The following is an 18,400-nucleotide window of genomic DNA, read 5'->3' as shown; positions in this document are numbered from 1 at the left end:
TAAGGACTCAGTCCCACAAGACGCCCTCCGCTCGCCACCCCTGCAGACACAGTCACGAGTCCTGGCCTCCAGGGTTCCTGACCGACTTGTTACAAATCGGGGTCCCCAGCCCCTCCTCAGCTTCAATCATTTGTTAGAATGGCTCACAGGCCTCTGAGAAGCCGCTTGCTTGCTGGATCACGGGTTTCTTATAAAAGCTGTAACGCAGGTGAAGGCTGTCTTCCTGGCTTGCAGGTAGCTGCCTTCCCCCATGTCTGCACGTGTTGCGGGGGAGAGGGGGGGCGGGGGGGGGGGAGGACTGCGGGGTGGGGGGGAGGACGGCGGAGGGAGAGGAGAGAGGGTTCTTGCTCTCTTAGATTTCCCCCTTGCTTCCCCATTCCCACTGTTAAAGGAAAATACTGGATTTCTAACAATCTCATGTAAACCCACTTGCGTGGGGTAATTCGCACTCAGAGTCAGCATCCCAGCTCCCCCCGCCCCCGCCCCAGGGTGCGGCTCCAGGGCGCCATCCACGGAGTTCCGTCTTCTCCGCTCACACCCTCCTCCTCCGTTCTCAGTCCTTCTCCCGCATCTCCCTCCTCCTCCTCCTGCAGGACCTGTGGGCTACGCCTGCAGCCGCCCTTAGCAGCCCGGCTTTGACTGCCATCGTGTGGTATCAGAATGAAATGCGTCTGAGCAGGAAGCAGGCCGGTCCTAGGAACCGGTGAGGCATGCCGGAAGCCCCGGTAACGTGGTCGGGGGAGGGGGTTCATTTTGGATCCTGATCCCTGCCGTGAGGCATCATTAAACAATCTGTGAGTTCCACATAGAGCCCACGTGCTCACTAGGAGCAGAGAAGGAAAAGCCAGCCAGTGGCCCTTAAACAACTTTGTGGGGGTTTTTTAATAATGATTTTTATTGATTTTTTAGAGAAAGCAGGGATGGGGGAGAGAGAAAGGTCTACTTACTGATGCGTTCATTGGGTGATTCTTGTATGTGCCCTGACTGGGGATCAACCCACAACCTTGGCGTATTAGATGATCTCTAAGCAACTGAGCCTCCATGCTGGCCACTGGGACTCGGAGGGACATGAGGGACAGTCTGCTGGGGTCTCCAGAAATCTCCTGTGTTCCTGACACAGGGGCAGCCTCGGTTGGCCACTGCCACACAAGGCCCCCTTACTTTGCCTCGAACACACTATCAAGTCTGTAGGTGCGATGGTCACTTAGCAAGGATAAGGGACAAGCTTGAGTCCCGAAAGCCGCCACACTCAGTATGGCAATTCACCAGAACAAACATGGGTCCTCCATGACATGCTTGAGCAGCTGCTAGAAACAGCACCCACCTACATGCCAATGTCTGGTCCCTGGAGACAGTATCCCCCAGCTGAGCCGGATCCCCAACATCCTTCCCGCCCTCACAAACTATGGAAATCAAGGCCTGTCACTCACCTGTTCATGGAAGCCCATGTTCATCGCAGCACTATTCCTAGTCGAGAGGTGGAAGCAACCCAGGTGCTCATGGACAGGTGAACGGCTGAACAGAACGTGGTGTTTACATACAATGGAATCTTACTCAGCCTTAAAAAGGAAGGAAACTTTGAACATGCTACAACATTGATGAACCTTGAAGACATTATGCTAAGTGAAAAAGGCCAGTTACAAAAGGACCAATGCTGTATAGTTCCATTTATATGAAGTATCTAGAGTAGGCACAATCAGAGACAGAAAGTGGAATGGTGGTTGCCAGGGGAAGGGAGGAATGGGGAGTTAGGGTTTAATGGGTACAATGTTTTAGTTTTGCAAGATGAGAAAGTTCTGAAGATTGGTTGCACAACAATGTGAATGTGCTTAACACTACTTAATGCACAATTAGAAATAGTAACACACCGCTGCCATAGCTCAGTGGTTGAGCATTGATCTATGAACCAGGAGGTCTTGGTTCGATTCCAGGTCAGGGCACATGCCGGGGATGCGGGCTCGATCCCCAGTGTGGGGCGTGCAAGAGGCAGTGGATCGATGTTTCTCTCCCATCATTGATGTTTCTGCCTCTCTCTCACTCTCCCTTCCTCTCTGAAATCAATAGAAATATATTTTTAAAAAGAAAAGAAATACTTATAATGGTAAATTTTATGTTACTTGTTTTTACCACAATAAAAAGTAAATAAAGATGAATTACCTGGAAATCCTTCCAGCATTAGAGTAAAATGGCCCCAAGATGACCACGAGGGGGCGCTGTGCACCCATTCCTATGTCATTTCAATGGTAGTTTCTAGAGGGGGGGAACTCTAGGGTCCCCTCTTCCCCTCTTCCCCTCTCCCTCTCTCCCCCTGCCTCCCTCCCTCCCTCTCCTCTCTTCTCTCACCCTGTCTCCAAGTTGGACCAGATCTGCTCAGCACTCCAGAGACTTCCCTGTCCCTTCCCACTCATTTTTCCTCTGGGTCCCTTCCCTCTGTGTTGGAGACACAGCGGTCCTGGATGTTGTGTGCCCACCTGCCCAGCTGCACTCAGGCCTCCAGATGGCCCACGCGCTGGAGAAGAGGGAGCGGGGACAAGGACTCACCTGCCCCAGTTACCCAAAGATGAGGGCACATCGCACTGGAAATGGGCCACACACCTCCTATCCCAGGGTCAAGGGCGCCAAAGGATTTTCTGGTTCGGCTGCTCACTGTGCATATCACAACCTCCGTGGGCGTCAGTTTCCTCGTCTGTGAAATCTGTAATACTACCTAGGAGGACTGAAATTGCTTAATAAAGTCCCCAAGCCCAGCCGGCGCGGCTTAGTAGTTGACCTATGAACCAGGAGGTCATGATTCCGTCCCCAGTCAGGGCACATGCCTGGACTTCGGGCTCGATCCCCAGTAGGGGGCGTGCAGGAGGCAGCCAATCAATGATTCTCTCTCATGGTTGATGTTTCTATCTCTCTCTCCCCCTCTCCCTTCCTCTCTGAAACCAATAAAAATATATTTTAAAAATAAATAATAAATAGGATGCCTAGAAAGCACTCCATGAATGGGCTAGTTCCCATTCCACTACCACATCAGTGCTGGCCTGGGTCTCCGCCCACCGCCCAGTGGTGGTCCCCAGCACAGCACCTGCTCTCCACTTTGCATTTTCTCCTAAGAAACCCGCACCAGGAGCTTCTGGCCACAGGGTCAGCCATTGAACCAGGTAGGACTCAACTAACTTGCAACCCAGTTAAGCCACCTCAAGGCAACTGAACTGTCTCATGGAACCCGAGGGAAAAACTGAACAGCATATCGCTGGGAAGAGCAGACTCCGGATATGGACTCTTTGGGGAACCCTGAACATCCTCTCTCTCCTCCCCTCTCTCTCTCTCCCTAAGCCTGCTTGATTCAGGACACACACACTAACTCACTCCCTCCAGCCCACAGACCTCACTGCCATGCCTAGAGCACGCCACCTCAGGGCCTTTGCACTTGCTGTGTCCTCAGCTTGTGGTTCACTGATTCCCTCCTTCAAGTCTCCTCGGTCTCGGCTCAGCTGTCACCTCAGTGGCACCTCCCTTGACTGACGGATTGAATATTGCAAACCCCCATCCCACATGCTCTAGCCCCCTCCCCTGTTGCTTGTTCTTTTCCTTTTTATTTTAGTTCAGAACAAAAAAGGATTAAACATAGTCCTTGGTTCATAACCCACTCTCATCAGCTTTTAATGATTCATTTTAATAATAAACCCTGTGAAACCACCACCCCAAACGAAAACCAGAATCTTGGCGGTAACCTACATCTAACCATGTGGTTCCCCCACCACAGCACCACGTCACCCCAGCACCATCATCCTCATCTTGAATCCTGTATTTATTCTTTTTGAAGTGTATTGTGACATGTGCGTGTGTATAATTAGTTGCTTTAGCTTTATATAAAGGGTATCTTGTTTATGTAAGGGGCCGTTTGCACTGGCTGTTCTGAGATCCATCCATATTGTGCTGTGTGGCTCTCGCTCCTTCATTTTGACGCCGTGGAGCATTTCATCGTGGAAATTCATGCATCTGCTCTCCCACAGCTGGGCATTGGGTTTGCTTCATGATGGGGGGCACCGTGAGCAGAGCCCCTGTAAATATTCTCCCATGTGACCCTTGCTGGAGATGGGCAGGAATTTCTCCAGGGTCCATACTTTAAGTGGAATCGCTGGGCCAGGGGGCCTGCTCGCGCTCAGCTTTAGGACATAAAGCCAGGCTGTATTCCAACAGGGAGGCGCCAATTTACGTCCCCACCAGCGATGTCTAAGATGTCCATTTTCCTCCAGGGCACTCACAATTTATGATAAACTAGAGGCTCGGTGCACGAAATTCATGCACAGGGGACAGGGGGTCCCCTCAGCCCAGCCTGCACCCTCTCCGATCCGGGACCCCTTGGGGGATGTCTGACTGCTGGGGATCGGGCCTAAACTGGCAGTCGGACATCCCCCTCACAATCTGGACCACTGGCTCCTAATTGCTCACCTGCCTGCCGGCCTAATCGCCCCTCACTGCCTCTGTGTGCCAGCCTGATCGCCCCTAACTGCCCCCCGCTGCCAGCCAGGTTGCCCCCAACTGCCCCCTCCCTGTGGTCTGATCACTCCTAACTGCCCTGCCCCCCGCTGGCCTGGTCAACCTTTACTTCCCCTCCTGCCAGCCTGGTCACCCCAACTGCCCCCCCTGCCAGCCTAATTGCCCCCAACTGCCCTCCCCCTGCCAGCCTGGTCACCCCTAACTGTCCCTCCCGCTGGCCTGGTCACCCCCAACTGCCCCCCCCCCGCTGGCCTGGTGGCCCCCAACTGCCCCCCCCCCCACCAGCCTGGTCGCCCCACACAGCCTGCTTGTTCAGTCGTTTAGTCACCCTTCACTAACCCCCTGCTGGCCTGGTCACCCCACGCAGCCTGCTGTTCAGTTGTTTGGTTATCCCTCCCTAACCCCCCTGCCAGCCTGGTCATAGGCAGCCATCTTGTGAGGGCATGAGGGTCAATTTGCATATTACATCTTTATTATATAGGATTATGTATTTTACTTATGAACTTGTTTGTTTATTCTCTATCCCTCCCTTCCCCCCCCCCTCACACACACACACTCTAAAATGACAGCACCAGGAGGGCAGAAATTTTGGACTCTTGTTCACTGCTCTGTCCCCAGTGCCCAGACTGGTGACTGGCACATAGTAGTTGCTCAATAAATATCTCTGGTTGTATAAACAAGGAGATGGCCCAATACAAGCTGAGAGCTCCCATTTGTACTGTTGGCCCAATTATCAGGAGATGGGCTAATTGAACCCTCTCTCGGTTTCAATCCTCCCCGTGCCCCCCAATCCAAGAAAGGACCGTTGGCCCCAAACTACTGAAGCCTAGACTCCCAGGCCAGCTGAACCAGCGTTTCTGAAGGTGGGGCCGCCCCTTCAGTCACTCCCCGTGGCTCTTAGGATAAAACTCCCCAACCCACGCTGGGGTGTCTGGGGCCCCACGTGGTGGCCCTGCCCACACTCACCCCTGCTCCATCTCTGGCCTCCTCTCTGTTGCTCTAACACACCAAGCTCTTTCCCACCCCTGGGCCTTTGTGCATCCCTGTTCCCTCCGGTCTTCCTCTGCTTAGCCTACTAAGACTATGAATCTTCTGGGGAGTCACTGAAACGTCACCTCCTCTGAGAGGCCCTTCCTGGTTCCCGAGACCCAGTAAGATCCCTGTTAGAGACCCTCAGGACATCTATGGCTCTTGCAACATTCTGTAATCACACTTTGTGCGATTCTTTGATTTGCCTCTCTCTCTCCCACTAGACCTGTGGTCGGCAAACTGCGGCTCTTGAGCCACATGCAGCTCTTTGGCCACTTGAGTGTGGCACTTCCACATAATACCACAGCCTGGGCGAGTCTATTTTGAAGAAGTGGCGTTATAAGAAGTTTAAGTTTAAAAAATTTGGCTCTCAAAAGAAATTTTAATCGTTGTACTGTTGATATTTGGCTCTGTTGACTAATGAGTTTGCCGACCACTGCACTAGACTATGCTGTTCTGGTTTTCTCTATGTCTCAGCACATAGCCCAGTGCCTGCCACGGAGACAGAATCCAGTATTTGGGGATGGAGGGATGGGTGAGTAGGAGGAATGAGGGAGGGGCAGAGGGTACGGTCACAGGTGAATGTTTAGATGAGCAAATGAATAGAGGGATGGCTAGGTAATGAATAAGAGAACAAAAGAAAGTTCATCTCTCTCTGCCGTCTTTCCAAGCCGCCATAATGGTGCACTGAGTGGCCTGGCCGGCACGCTCAAGAACATCCACAATGCCGAGAGGAGAGGCCATCTCCAGCTTCCTCTGGGTCATGTTCAAAGTCATCATCTGGTTTCTCCCTGTGGTAACGAAGCATGATTCCATGGGCAAATGGAAATCATTGATGACCACAGAGTGAGAACATCACTGTGAAGGTCACTCACGTGCAGCTGAGATAAGGGTGATCGGCCCCAGATTTGATGTGGAGCTCGAACACCTAGGAAAGTGGCCAAATCACCTTCTCCTGTCTCATCAGTTTGATTTCAGCGTACTGATGACGTACTAATATCATGGCTGCAAGGAAACAAGACGAAAACACGCAGAAGAGAAAATCCCGGGATTCTTTTTCTAGGGATTTAATACTTTTTTTTTTTTTAAGTTCACAATTGAGGGTGTGTCCCATTGGCTTGTAAGTGCCTGGCACATGATAGATACTCAACACCCGATAGCCATCATGTACAGAGCACCAGCCACATCGTACACGATGGATGAGACACAGTCCCTGATCTCCTGGGTGTCTCACACTAGCAGGGGCGGCACTGAAGTGGCTAATGGTGATACAGTGTGTCCCATCAAGGTATGGGGAAAGGAGGAGAAGGGAAAATGGAATGAGTTCAGGGAAATGCTTCCCGGAGGAGGTGGCATTGACTCAACCCTTAATGGCATTCTACAGTCTGGTGTCTTGGGTTCTTCTTTGCAACTTCCTGCTAAATTTCCATGTGACCCTGAATGAGGCTTTTCCCCACCCTGGGGTCCCCCATCCCCTTCTCTAACATAAGGTTGTTGAGCATCACAGCCTCCTTTAAGAAGAATCTCTGAAAGACAGAGCCCTTCTTCCCAGAAAAATGCACAGACATGTCTGTGTGGAAGCGGGGAGGAGGCCTTCAAGGACCCCCAGAAAGCCATCGGTGGAGCCCAGGCTAAGATCCCAGAGCTCAGGGGTCCTGGGGATCCTTATCCCTGCAGCGCTGGCCCTGCCCCCAGACAGAACCTCTCTCTCTAGACTGTGCAGGCCCAAGCAAGCAGCATCATTGGCCCAATCTGGAAAAGCCCGTCAGGCACAGGGCTGTGGACAGAGCAGGGGCCTGTGGAGGGGAGGTCACTCTCGCTGGCTGGGGAACCGGAGTTCAGGTTCTGGGAAAGTGCCCCCGAGCAGCCTGCCCATGACCTCGACTCGTTTATCACCATCTGCCCTGGGGAGGAAGGGGAGCGTGGGCCGCCCTGGGCAGGCTCCCAAACAGGCCACTGACCCCCATCTGCTGCCCAGACTGGAGTTCCCGGATGCATCCTTCATCTTCCCTAATCTAAACACCCGCCGGCCCCCGGTGGTCCACCCCTCCCAGCTGATGTGTGTCCTCAGCTGCATCCAGCTTGCCAGAGGAGGGAGAGCCAGCCATCCCATCAACACTTGAGCCGCTGCCGTCACCTGCATCCCTTTCCAGCCAGCCAACCCTCACCCAGCATTTATTGAGCACCTATGGTTTGCAAGCAACTGTGAATGAGATGAGGAGGGCTTGCACTGGTCTTCTCCGAAAGTCTAGGTCCCCCACCACACCCCGCAGGGTGCTGCTGCTATCCCACTCACCTGGAGCAGGTGTGGGCGTTGGGGAATTGAGCTCTGGGCTGGCAAATTGGATTCTCGGAGAATCTGCTCTGGGTTGGTGTTTGGGCATTGCTCTTAGCTGCTGTGTGATCCTGGGCCTGTTTCTTACCCTCTCTGGGCCTCAGTGTCCCTCTAGGTGCACTGCAGATTCCATGACTCCGTTGGGCTCTGAAATGGGCCCCACCTCACTCCCCGCCCCCAGAATAGTTGAAGGAGAAGAGACTGCTCCTCTAGAATGGTATTAAGATCCTTCTTTGGACAATATCTGGATCCTATTAATTCAGCCAAGGACTTACTGAGCACCTAGTATATGCCAGGCCCCGGGCTGGGCAATGGGAATGTAAAGATGACCAAGCTTCAGGCAGGCGACCCACAGGCACCTCACTCCATGCCCTGCGCCCGCTTGGGGTAAGGAGACCTCCTGGGTCCCAGGCGGGCCTAGCGAGGATTTAGGGCGCCCCAGGGACTCGTGTGTGAGCGCTCACGGCTGTGATCTGTCTCCTCCCCTTCCTCCTCCGCCCTCTCCTCCTCCCCTCCCCTGAGCGCGGCCGCGGCCGCCTCCCACCCGCGGGATCCCGGCGGCCGGCAGCCGGCTCACGCGTCCGTCCGTCGGCGGCGTAGTCTGTCCGCGCGTGGAAAGCCCAGCGACCCGGCGCGGGCGGCCGGGAGGAAAGGGCGCGGAGGCGGGACCGCGGCTCCCTCCCACTCCGGGAGGCGGCGGCGCTGAAGCGCGATTGGGAAGACAGAGGAGAGGCAAAGGCGAGGCGGTGAGAGCGCGGGGCTGCGGGACCCCACCCCTGGCTCCTGCGGGCCCACGCGCGCTTTGGGAGGGCTGGGCTCGGGGAGGGGGCTCTCACCCCCAGGGCGGGAGCCAGGACGATCCGGCTCCGGCTTCGCCTCTCCCAGGACGCGACCCCCGAGGGGCCTGGGCCGTGCCTGCAGCGCCGCGCATCCCCGCGCACCCCGCATCCCTGGCTGGGGGAGGAGCGCGCTCGGGAAGCTGAGGAGGGGGCTTCGCAGGCGAGAGTCTCCGGAAACCCTTCCCTGGCCCAGCCCTGCCTTCAGGCCTGCCCCTAGGGACCGCGGGCGGGACCCCTTTCACCCCCTTGCTGCCCACCCGCTTCGGTTCCCCATTGTTCTCCGGCGATCGCTCTCCGGGGAAGGGAGAGGGGGTGCCGCGCTCTATTCTTAAAGGGCCCTCTCTCCTTCTTGTCTCCCGGCAGGTCGCGAGCACGAGTGGGGTGGGGCGTGCCCGCGGGCCCCCGCCCCCTGGGCCCTCCGCGCAGCTCAGGAGCCGCAGCCGGGAGGCCGGCTGGGGACACGCCGCACCCCTCCCCCGTACATTCTTCAGCCACCCAGGCCTTCCAGGACGCGTGGAGCAGGGACCCCGGGGACAGGGACACCCCTGTCAGCAGGAGCCGTCGGTGGGGCGGCCGAGAGGAGGCCAGCAGCCCCACTGGACCAGGCGCAGGGCCTGGGACGCAGTTGCGAGCGCAGAGGGCTGGCTGGGCGCTGCAGAGAGCAGCAGGCTGGGCCCCGCCTCCGGGGACAGGCCCTGCGCTGACCGAGAAGAAGGACAGACCAGCAGGCAAGAGACTGGACCTGGAGCAGGGGCGGCTGCCTCTCTCCCTTCGCTGAGCCGAGCCGAGGGATCCAAGGAATTTAGAGCAACGTTTGTCATAAGAAAGACACTTGCTGTCGCAGCAGCACCACCGTCATCTGAGACAGGCCGCGGGGAAGGGTCCTGGAGCCTGGATCACCCCATTGGCATGTAACCGAGGCCCCTGGGCCTCCTGGAGGACAGGCAGTTAGCACGGAGGCCACACAGGCCTGGCTGCTTCCCTGGGGAGAGGGGAAGTCCCCCGCCTGCTCCCCGGCCCAGGCGCTGGGCCAGTCACCGTGGGGCCCTGGCCCCCGAGGCGGCAGCGGCCATGTCCCGGCCAGGCCAGGGTGTCATGATGCAGGTGAACGGGCTGGGCTTCCCGCCGCAGAACGTGGCCCGCGTGGTGGTGTGGGAGTGGCTGAATGAGCACAACCGCTGGCGGCCGTACTCGGCCACCGTGTGCCACCACATCGAGAACGTGCTCAAGGAGGACGCGCGCGGCTCCGTGGTCCTGGGGCAGGTGGATGCCCAGCTGGTGCCCTACATCATCGACCTGCAGTCCATGCACCAGTTTCGCCAGGACACAGGTGAGTGGACTGGCTACCCACCCCACCCCACCCCACCCCACCCCACCCCACCCCACCCCACCCGCGGGCCAGGCTGAGACACTAACGCCACCAGCATCACTCCCTCACACCACCTCTCCTGGCGAGATGCTGAAATCCCCCAGCATCCCTCAGGAGGGAGCCTGGGGCTTCAGGAAGGCCAGTCCTGCTGATCCAACCTCCCCCCGCCTCCCCCCAAAAAGGAACAGCCTGGCCTCGTCCAGTTTAAGAGTTCAGTCCCAATCCAGCCTCTTAGTTGCAGGGCCTTGGGCAAGATACATCATCACCTCTCCGGGGCTCAGTTTCCTCATCTGTAAAATGGATTCATAGCTCTCACCACCGTGTGAGGATTGAATAAAATTGTGCTCACTGAGCACAGAACGTAGAACACTAGCACTCAATTATCGCAGTAAAAGGACTTTCCATGCACTTCCTCACTTGATTTTTTTCCATCACGGGCAGTTCCGTCTTATGATTGTGTTAGTATTAGCCGTCATCCCATTTTACAGAGGAAGCAACTGAGACGCACAGCAGCTAAGGGATTTAATCTCAGAGCTGGATTCAAGCCCAGGCCACTGACTTCCACAGCCAAAGCTCTGAACTGGCTCCACGTGTTGGTGGTGTCGGGATGGTATGATGCTGGTGGTGGTGATGGGGGGCGGGGCTGTAATGATGGAGGAGATAGAGTTGGTGGTGGGAGTAGTGACTGTGGTGCTGACGGTTGTGTTGGTGGTTGTCTGGGGGTTGATGAGATGGGGTGGTGGTGATGGAGAGAATGAGGTTGGTGGCAGTCTTGGCGGTGGTGCGATAGGTGACAATAGTGATTAAAATGGGGAGGTCCAGGCCCGGCATTTTTGTTCCGGAGACATGCCATCACCGTGGCCATCTCCCCGAGTCGTTGTTGCCTGGTGGTCTCTGTGACAAGCTGGTGGGCAGTGGGCGATGGTGAGGCCCGGCCTCCTGGAGGCTGCCGACGAATCCTTGCCCTGTTCGATCCCAAGGGCCAGCTGGTGAGGGTTTGGGGACTTTCCTGGGAATCCCTGGATGGCAGAACCGCATGGAACAGACTAGGACATGTCCCTTCTCTCTAGAGCTGTGCCGTCCAATACAGCAGCCACGAACCCCAGGTGGCTATTGAAATGTACATGAGTGAAAGTTAAACACAATTTAAAATTCAGTTCCTCGGTCCTGCTAGCCACATTGCAAGTGCTCAGCAGCCACCTGCGTCGCATGGCTGACACACGGGACAGGTAGACCCAGAACGGGGCCATCATCACAACGTGCTGGAGGGTCACTCCGTTCTGGTGCCCGCCGGATGGTCTCCGAGTGTGGAAACCAGGCGAACCCACAACAAATGGTTTATTGACGTTACTTCTCAGAACATCTATGTTCCCATAACTCCAGGCACTGACTGCGGTCCCTGGTGTGCGAGCGTTCGTTCACGCCACCGCGTGATCGTTTATTCATTTCCTGCTGTGGGTCCCTGTGCTGGGCACTAGGCCACGGCAAGGAGCCGGCCCCGAGCAGAGGGTTACCACGGGGGGCCTCGGCTGGAGGTCCCGGTGTAGTTGGTGTAGTCGGAGAGCAAACACACACATTATCTCACAGATCACCAGCTGCAGGTCTGCGAACATGAAATAAAGCTGGCCTCGGGGTGGTCACGGGAGGCTCACTGAGGAAGGGATGTTAGAGCAGGAGTCTGAAGAGTAAGTGAAGGGCGCCAGTGTCCGGGCAGGGGAACAGTGCAAAGGCCCTGAGGTAGGAAGGAGAGGACATTCAGGTCCATGGCATTTGGTGCCGTAATTGTGGGGAAGGCGACACAAGATGAGGTGGGAGCACGGCCTGGACGGCCACGAAAAGGACTTGAAATGTTTCGAACAAAGAATGTCCTCGCGCCCATTCTTCCCGAGGCCTGTGCCGCCGAGAGAAGTGGGAAGTGCAGGAGCCCCTGGCGCACGCTCTGGTTTCTCCCGGAGGCTGAGGTCGGCCGCAGGAGGTGGCTTTCCTCGCGGCTCTGAGTTTGGTGTTTTCTGCAGATTCAGAGCTAGTGCTGGATGGAAATGTTCCAGGGTCTGGTTTGGGGAGTTGGGTTCCTTAGAACAGGGGTAGTCCCACCCAAAGCTGCCTAGCTGGCCAATTTGTCTTTGATCCCCCCATGTTGGGGCCCTTTTCTCTTCACAGCACCCCCACTTGGGGTCCTCACTCCTCCATTCCCCCCTTCAGCAGGCCCTTTCCGCCGCACCTCTGCCAGAGGTTCAGCGTCAGTCCCTTCCCCACACCCCCTCCCGGAACTGCTCACTCCACACCTGCCCCTGTTTGCTGGAAAAGGGAAAAAGCCCTCATCCCTCCGTGGGCTCCTGGGAGCTGCTCAGACCCCAGCGAGGGAGGAAGACTGGGAACCCACGGGGCTGGTGGGGGACCTCGAAAGCCTGGCAAACCGCTAGAGGGAGGGGCACAATGTGTCCCCACCGGACATGTCATAGTGTGCGCCCCACTTCTCCCAGGACATCTTGTCCTCATTGCCAATGGTCCAGGGAAGACCCACAGGCAGGCGCCCTCACCTCTCCAGGCCTCAGTTTCCACATCTGTGAAATGGACAACAGCGTTGCTTTGCGAGGAAGGTTGTTGGGTTGATGGAAAGAACCAAGCCTATTATTTTACCCCACAAACCTTGACTAATCACCTACCATGTGCCTAACATGTGCTAAATATCATAGATGCACAAGACGAGTGGCAGATCCTAAATCTTAAAAAGATTCTCCCTTCTCTTCCCTTCTCTTCCCTCCTCTCTCTCTCTCCCTCTCCCTCCCTCCCTCCCTTCTTCCCACCACACAAAACAATATAAAGCTGTAAAACCCAAAGCTTGCATATATGTACTGAAATGGACACAGCTTCTATCTAGATCTTGTCTTTGTAAAATTGTTGATATGTCCATTGAGGCTGAACTTGAACTTGGGGGATACAGCAGCATGCCCAGCTTTGCTAGTGCCCTAACATTGGAGCCGGCAGACTCCCCAGGAAGGTCAGATGGGACATATTTTAGCCTGCGTGGGCCCCACCGTCTCTGTTCAAACAGCTCGACGCCGCCGCGGTAGCGTAGGAGCAGCCACGGACGGTGTGCAGATGAATGAATGCGGCCGCGTTCTCACTCTCGGCGCGCGAGCTGCGCAAAAGCAGGCGGAAGGCAGTGGCCTGGGCTGCAGTGTGCCAACCCCTGCCCATCATGTTCTTATCCTGCACGTGGGGCAAGCCAGTGCTGGTGCCGCGGCACGCCCGGCGCGGCGTATGCTGAGATGCACGCCTGTGGTGTGTGCCGGGGTAGGCGCCCATGCGTGTGCAGGCACACACACAGCACCAGCCCGCGTGAACGCCGCCGGGAAAGGAAATCCAGGTGACAGGCTTGGACCGCAGGCCGGGGCTGCTGTTTGTTCGGCCGGCGCCCCCTCACCTCTCCCTCGGGGGCTGCTGCCATTGCTCCCCACAGCATGTGAGGCTCCCTTTGAAGCCTGGCAGGTCCATGTAGCGGGGAATGCGGTGACCCTGGGCCACATGACCCCCCGTGAGGCCACAGCTTCCCTGAGGGTCATTTGCCAGCCCCACCCCCTCCCCCGGAGCCTGGCTTTTCCATGCGGTCCCCACAGCTGGACAGAGATGTGACTTAGCCGCTTTCCAGGCAATGCCCAGATCCCTCCCTGGACTCCCGTGGCGGGGGCAGGGCGGAGGGGCACCTTTCTGACTGCCGGTGTCTCCCATCCTCCTCTCCCTCTGAGGCTGGGGGAACGTATGACAGCCTTCTGCCCATTCTGTAGCTGGGACAGCTGAGGCTGGGGGAGGCCAGGCTGGGGGCCATCCACAACTGCTGTCCCCAAGGCTCAAAACACAACTGTGCCTGCGCTCCTCCCAAGCTGCCAGGCTGGAGTAACAGGTGGCCCCTGGCTTCAGCATCTCCCAAGCCGACATCATCCCTTGGATGGAGGGCCTGGGCTCCACTCGGGCCTGGTCCCCGCCTTTATGGGCACATCTGTCTGAAGACACGCTCGGGCTGTTGGAGTCTGCGTGGGGCCGCATGGATGGAGGAGCAGTCATCACCAGGGAAAACACTGCCAGGATGTAGACTCCTTGTACAGATAGAAGACTGAGGCTCAGAGAGGGTGATTAACCTGCCCGAGGTAACACAGCCAAGCCATCCCAAGCTGGAACCCAGGCCTTTCGAACAGTTCTCAGGGATAAAGAACAAGGTGACCTTCAATGCTGGGCTGAGAAAGTCCCCTCTCCCTTCCCCCTTGAGAGCTGAGGTGGGATTTGTTGTCAGGGTTTCTACCAAGTCAGGAACAGCCTGTGCGACCCAGAGGCCTCCAGGGCCAGCTCCCTGCAGGGCCCTTTGGGACCCTCTCCCAGCCAAGCACAGAGGCACAGGGCGCTGGGCCTACCATCAGGGCGAGAGGGTTATGCATGTTTGGGTGGGGAGGTGTCTGTTCCATGTGGCGCAGGTTCGTCCCCACATGGGTGTCTTTCATTCCCACCTGTCACACTGCCTCCATTTCCACCATTACAGAGCTCCCCCACCCCCACCTTTTGGCCTCTGGCTGCTTGTCTGGCCCCGGAGTCTCTTCTGACACCATCAGTCCATCCTCACTTTTATTTACAGTCAGAGGTGCCTGCTCAGTGCCAGGCCCTGGGCTGGGTCCTGGGGACCCCTGCCTAATAGATGGAGGAGCCCAGTGGAGGCAAAGGCAGAGAAGATGATGGGAATAGCAGTTGAGCCCTCTGACCATGAGGCCACAGATAGAGATCCTGGCTGGCTCTGTGACCATGGGCAAGCCCCTCCACCTCCCGAAGCCTCAGTTCCTTGCCCTAAAATGGGAATAAGAATAGGCCCTGCCTGAGAGGGTTGTCATGAGGATTAAATGAGGTAATACAGGTAAAGAACATCACTTTGCACATAATTAGCACTCACATTCAAGTAGGAAAAATTTAAGTGCCTCAGAGGAGAGGTACCTTTGGCGGGCAATGGGGGAAGTGTGTGCCTGAGGCCTCTGAGAGGGAGGACTTCCTGGAGGGGGAGTCCTCAGAAGGTCTGTATGGTTTGAGGAACACTTTGAGGTGGAGGGAACAGCGTCAGCCAGATCCCGGAGAAGACCGGGGGCCCGGGTGGGAAGGGAGGCTGTGACAGAAGCGAGGAGGAGGAGGGAGGGTGGCAGGGAGGCCTCTTGGGTCCCTTGGGGCCTGGATGGGCTGCCAGCTGCTGCTTTTTAGTGGTCAGGCCCCAAGGGACCCAGAGCCACGCTGCAGAACCAGCCCTGTTAATTATGGGTCCTCAGAGGCCGGAGCTAGAGCTGAGGCAGACACTTCCTTACAGTCCGTGGGCTCTCTCCACCAGCCAGCAGGCATCGCCCCACTTGTCACATAGCAAGGCTGAGGCTAGAGGGAGCCACCGGCCCAAGCAAGGTAGAGGTGGGCTGGAGATTCAGATCCAGGTCTGCAGGGCCCACCCCACGCCCACCCCGCCGGTCCCAGCACCTTGGACAGCGCCATAGGGCTCTGCCCACTCCTGCAGGGTTAGGGGTGAGGGATCCTGGGTCAGATCCTCCTCCCAGCCCCTCGCTCTCCTCTCACGTTCCTGTCCCCCTTCTCCCCTCTCCACCCTCTCCTGCTCTCTCCCAGCCCTCCAGCCTCATGGGTCTAAGGGAGCTGTAGAGTCCGACCTAGAGATGAGGGAGGTGATAGAAGCTGTGATGGGAGGTGGTGGGCTGGAGTAGGGAGGTGATGGGGAAGGTGATGAGAGCTGGGGTGGGGGAGGGATGGGAGGCTATGGGCTGTGATTGGAGCTATTCATGGTAAGGTGGAGGGAGGGGGCATGAAGAAGCGGGTCAGATGGGGAGGGTAACAGCGCTGTCTGTCGTGGGGAGGTGATGGGAGAGGTGACAGGGATGCCGTGGGGGCTGTGACCAAGGGTGGTGAAGAAGGTGAGCGTGTAGGGGAGGCATGGGTTCTATGGGGAGGTGACAGAGGATGTGGTGAGCAGGTGGTGAGGAGGGGCCAGCGTGGGAAGGTGATGGGCAGGGCTGGTCACAGGGGAGGCGCCCATTCAGGCTGTGGACAATGGGTCCCTAGCTTCCTCCTCAGCGTGGAGTTGTCAGGGTGTAGAGATGCCCAGAGTCCTCCAGACCTCCCTCTCCCCACATCTGTCTTCCTCCTTCCTCTCATGCCTTTATCATACTCCCCAGGACAGCTGTCCCCCGCCCTCCGCCATCCCATCCAGCCTCCCAGCTGCCCCTGATACCAGCCAAGAACATGGGGTCCCAGATCTGGAACTGTCTGCCTCAGGGAGCCTTGTTGGTGAGGCCCAGACTCCAGACTTCCTAGCTGTTCTCCAGGGGTGGGGGGGAGGGGTGTGACTTTGGGTAAACCACATTCCCTCCCTCAGCCTCAGTTTCTCCTCTAATATGGGTCCAACTACAGCACCCATCTCGTGGGATTTTGGTCAGTATTCATTCATTTATTCAGCAGGAATTTAATGAGCACCTACTGTGTGCCAGACACGGTCCTTAGTACCATGGGTGCAGAGTGAGTAGGAAGACACAGACTGCTGCCCTCAAAGCCTTCTTTTCTGGTGGGTGAAGTGGCAGGTGCCCCGGGAGGCTGCACACTGAGGAGGTGCTGGGATGGGAGGCTATTCCCGACCCTGGGGCCTCAGGAACCCCAGGTCCTGTGTGGCTGCGCCCATTCGAGCCAATGCCTACCTCTCTGGGTTCCTCCCATTGTCTCTCTGGAGCTGCGCTAGGCTGCCACCTCCACCTGCCCAGGCAGGAGTGGCTGGCAGGTGATGGGGTCCCGGAGGGAGTCGGGCACCAGGCCTGGAGCTGAGCGCCCTGAAACGCAGAACAAAGGACGAGGCAATCAAAGGAGGCAGCACTGGCGGCCACCACGGTCCTGCCAGCAGCCGCGGCACAGCCATCTCCTCTCCGGTGACAGGCTGGCCCTGCCGCCACTAGCCCTCGTCCCCTCTCCCTCCGACTGCAAGCCGAGCGCCAGGGGAAGCCCAGAATTTACCCGAAATCGCACCATTGTGGAGCCCTTCCCATCCCTCTCTTCTGGGGAAGAAAGCTTCATTCATTCCAGGTGCTGGTCACTGGTCCTGTGGGAATGGGAGTCCAGGGGCCTGGGGTCAAGGTGTAGCTCTAATTTGTAAGTGATTTGCCCCCCCCCCCCTCTCTCTCTCAGAACCAGTTTCCCCATCTAGACAGAGACTGGGAATTCAGGTGGTTACAGGCCTGGGCAGCTAACAGAAGTGTGTGCAGTGGCTGGGAAGGCAAAAGTTTTCAAATGTTGTTCTCTAGTACCCGGTACACAGTAGGTGCCCAATAAATACTTGAAGACATGAATGAGGCCACTGTGACTCAGCTTCCATGAACTGTTGCCAAGAAGTCCAATCCTTGTGGCCACATCTTTGGTTATTTTGGTATCGTTGAAATACAGGCTTGAGTGAATCCACCCCAATTTTTAAATGCCTGGTCATTTCCTGCCCTTGGATGTTGCCACTGGGCCAGGGGGTCTAAACCCAACTGGAACCCAGACGGCGTGGCTCAGGGGTTGAGCATCAACCTACGAACCAGGAGGTCATGGTTCAATTCCTGGTCAAGGCACATGCCCGGGGTTGCAGGCTCATCCCCAGTGGGGAATGTGCAGGAGGCAGCCAATCAATGATTCTCTCTCGTCATTGATGTTTCTATCTCTCTCTTCCTCTGCCTTCCTCTCTGAAATCAATAAAAAAAATATATTTAAAAAAATAAAAATAAGAATAAACTTTAAAAACCCAAATGGATTGGGAGCCAGATGACTGGGAAGACCCCCCACAGAACCATCAAGTGGGGAGAGCCAGCTTCCGGCTGCCAGCAGCCTCCAGGGTGAGGGCCTTTCAAAACCGATTTGAAGGTGGTGACCTCTCTGACTGCCCTGCAGCCCCTCGGCCTCCCCAGGGACACTGGAGACCCCCTCCTCTCCCCCTCCCCCTCCCCCTCCATCTCCACTGCCCTGGCCCAGCAGCCAGCGGGCCCTGAGGAGCCTGGCCAGCCTCAAGCGTGCAGAAACCGCTAATGGGCTGCCGCTCAGCCTGACAAGCCCACTGGGAGAGTTGGTGGAAACAGAGCACTGCGGGATTATCGACCACAGGGCGAGGGGTGGCGCCCCGCCATAGACTGCAGTTCTGACCCCAGCCGGGCCTCGGTGTCTCCCAAGGAGTCCTGGGAGTCAGCCAGCCCTGAGGGCCCTCAGTTGGAGGGGGAGGCAGGGCGTTAAGGGAGAGGTGCTGGGTCACAAAAGTGTGTGCTCTGAATGCAGACAGTTGTTCGATTACTT

At 57.0% G+C, this 18,400-nt stretch overlaps 1 protein-coding gene across 1 annotated transcript in view; it reads left to right on the top strand.

Moving 5' to 3' along the window:
* Nucleotides 1-8,399: 8,399 nt before the first annotated feature.
* The window catches only part of DTX1 (deltex E3 ubiquitin ligase 1), a 31,039-nt gene continuing 21,038 nt past the window's right edge, over nucleotides 8,400-18,400 (top strand). The window contains exons 1-2 of the mRNA XM_080650255.1: nucleotides 8,400-8,601; nucleotides 9,058-10,024. Coding sequence (XP_080506381.1) covers nucleotides 9,766-10,024 — 259 coding nt within the window. The 5' untranslated portion in view covers nucleotides 8,400-8,601; nucleotides 9,058-9,765. The remainder of the gene's footprint in view (nucleotides 8,602-9,057; nucleotides 10,025-18,400) is intronic.

Source organism: Plecotus auritus (assembly GCF_963455305.1).
Source record: "Plecotus auritus genome assembly, chromosome: 13".
Taxonomy (NCBI): domain Eukaryota; kingdom Metazoa; phylum Chordata; class Mammalia; order Chiroptera; family Vespertilionidae; genus Plecotus; species Plecotus auritus.
The sequence above is the reverse complement of the archived record's forward strand: the minus strand, read 5'-3'. Positions and strand labels throughout refer to the sequence as shown.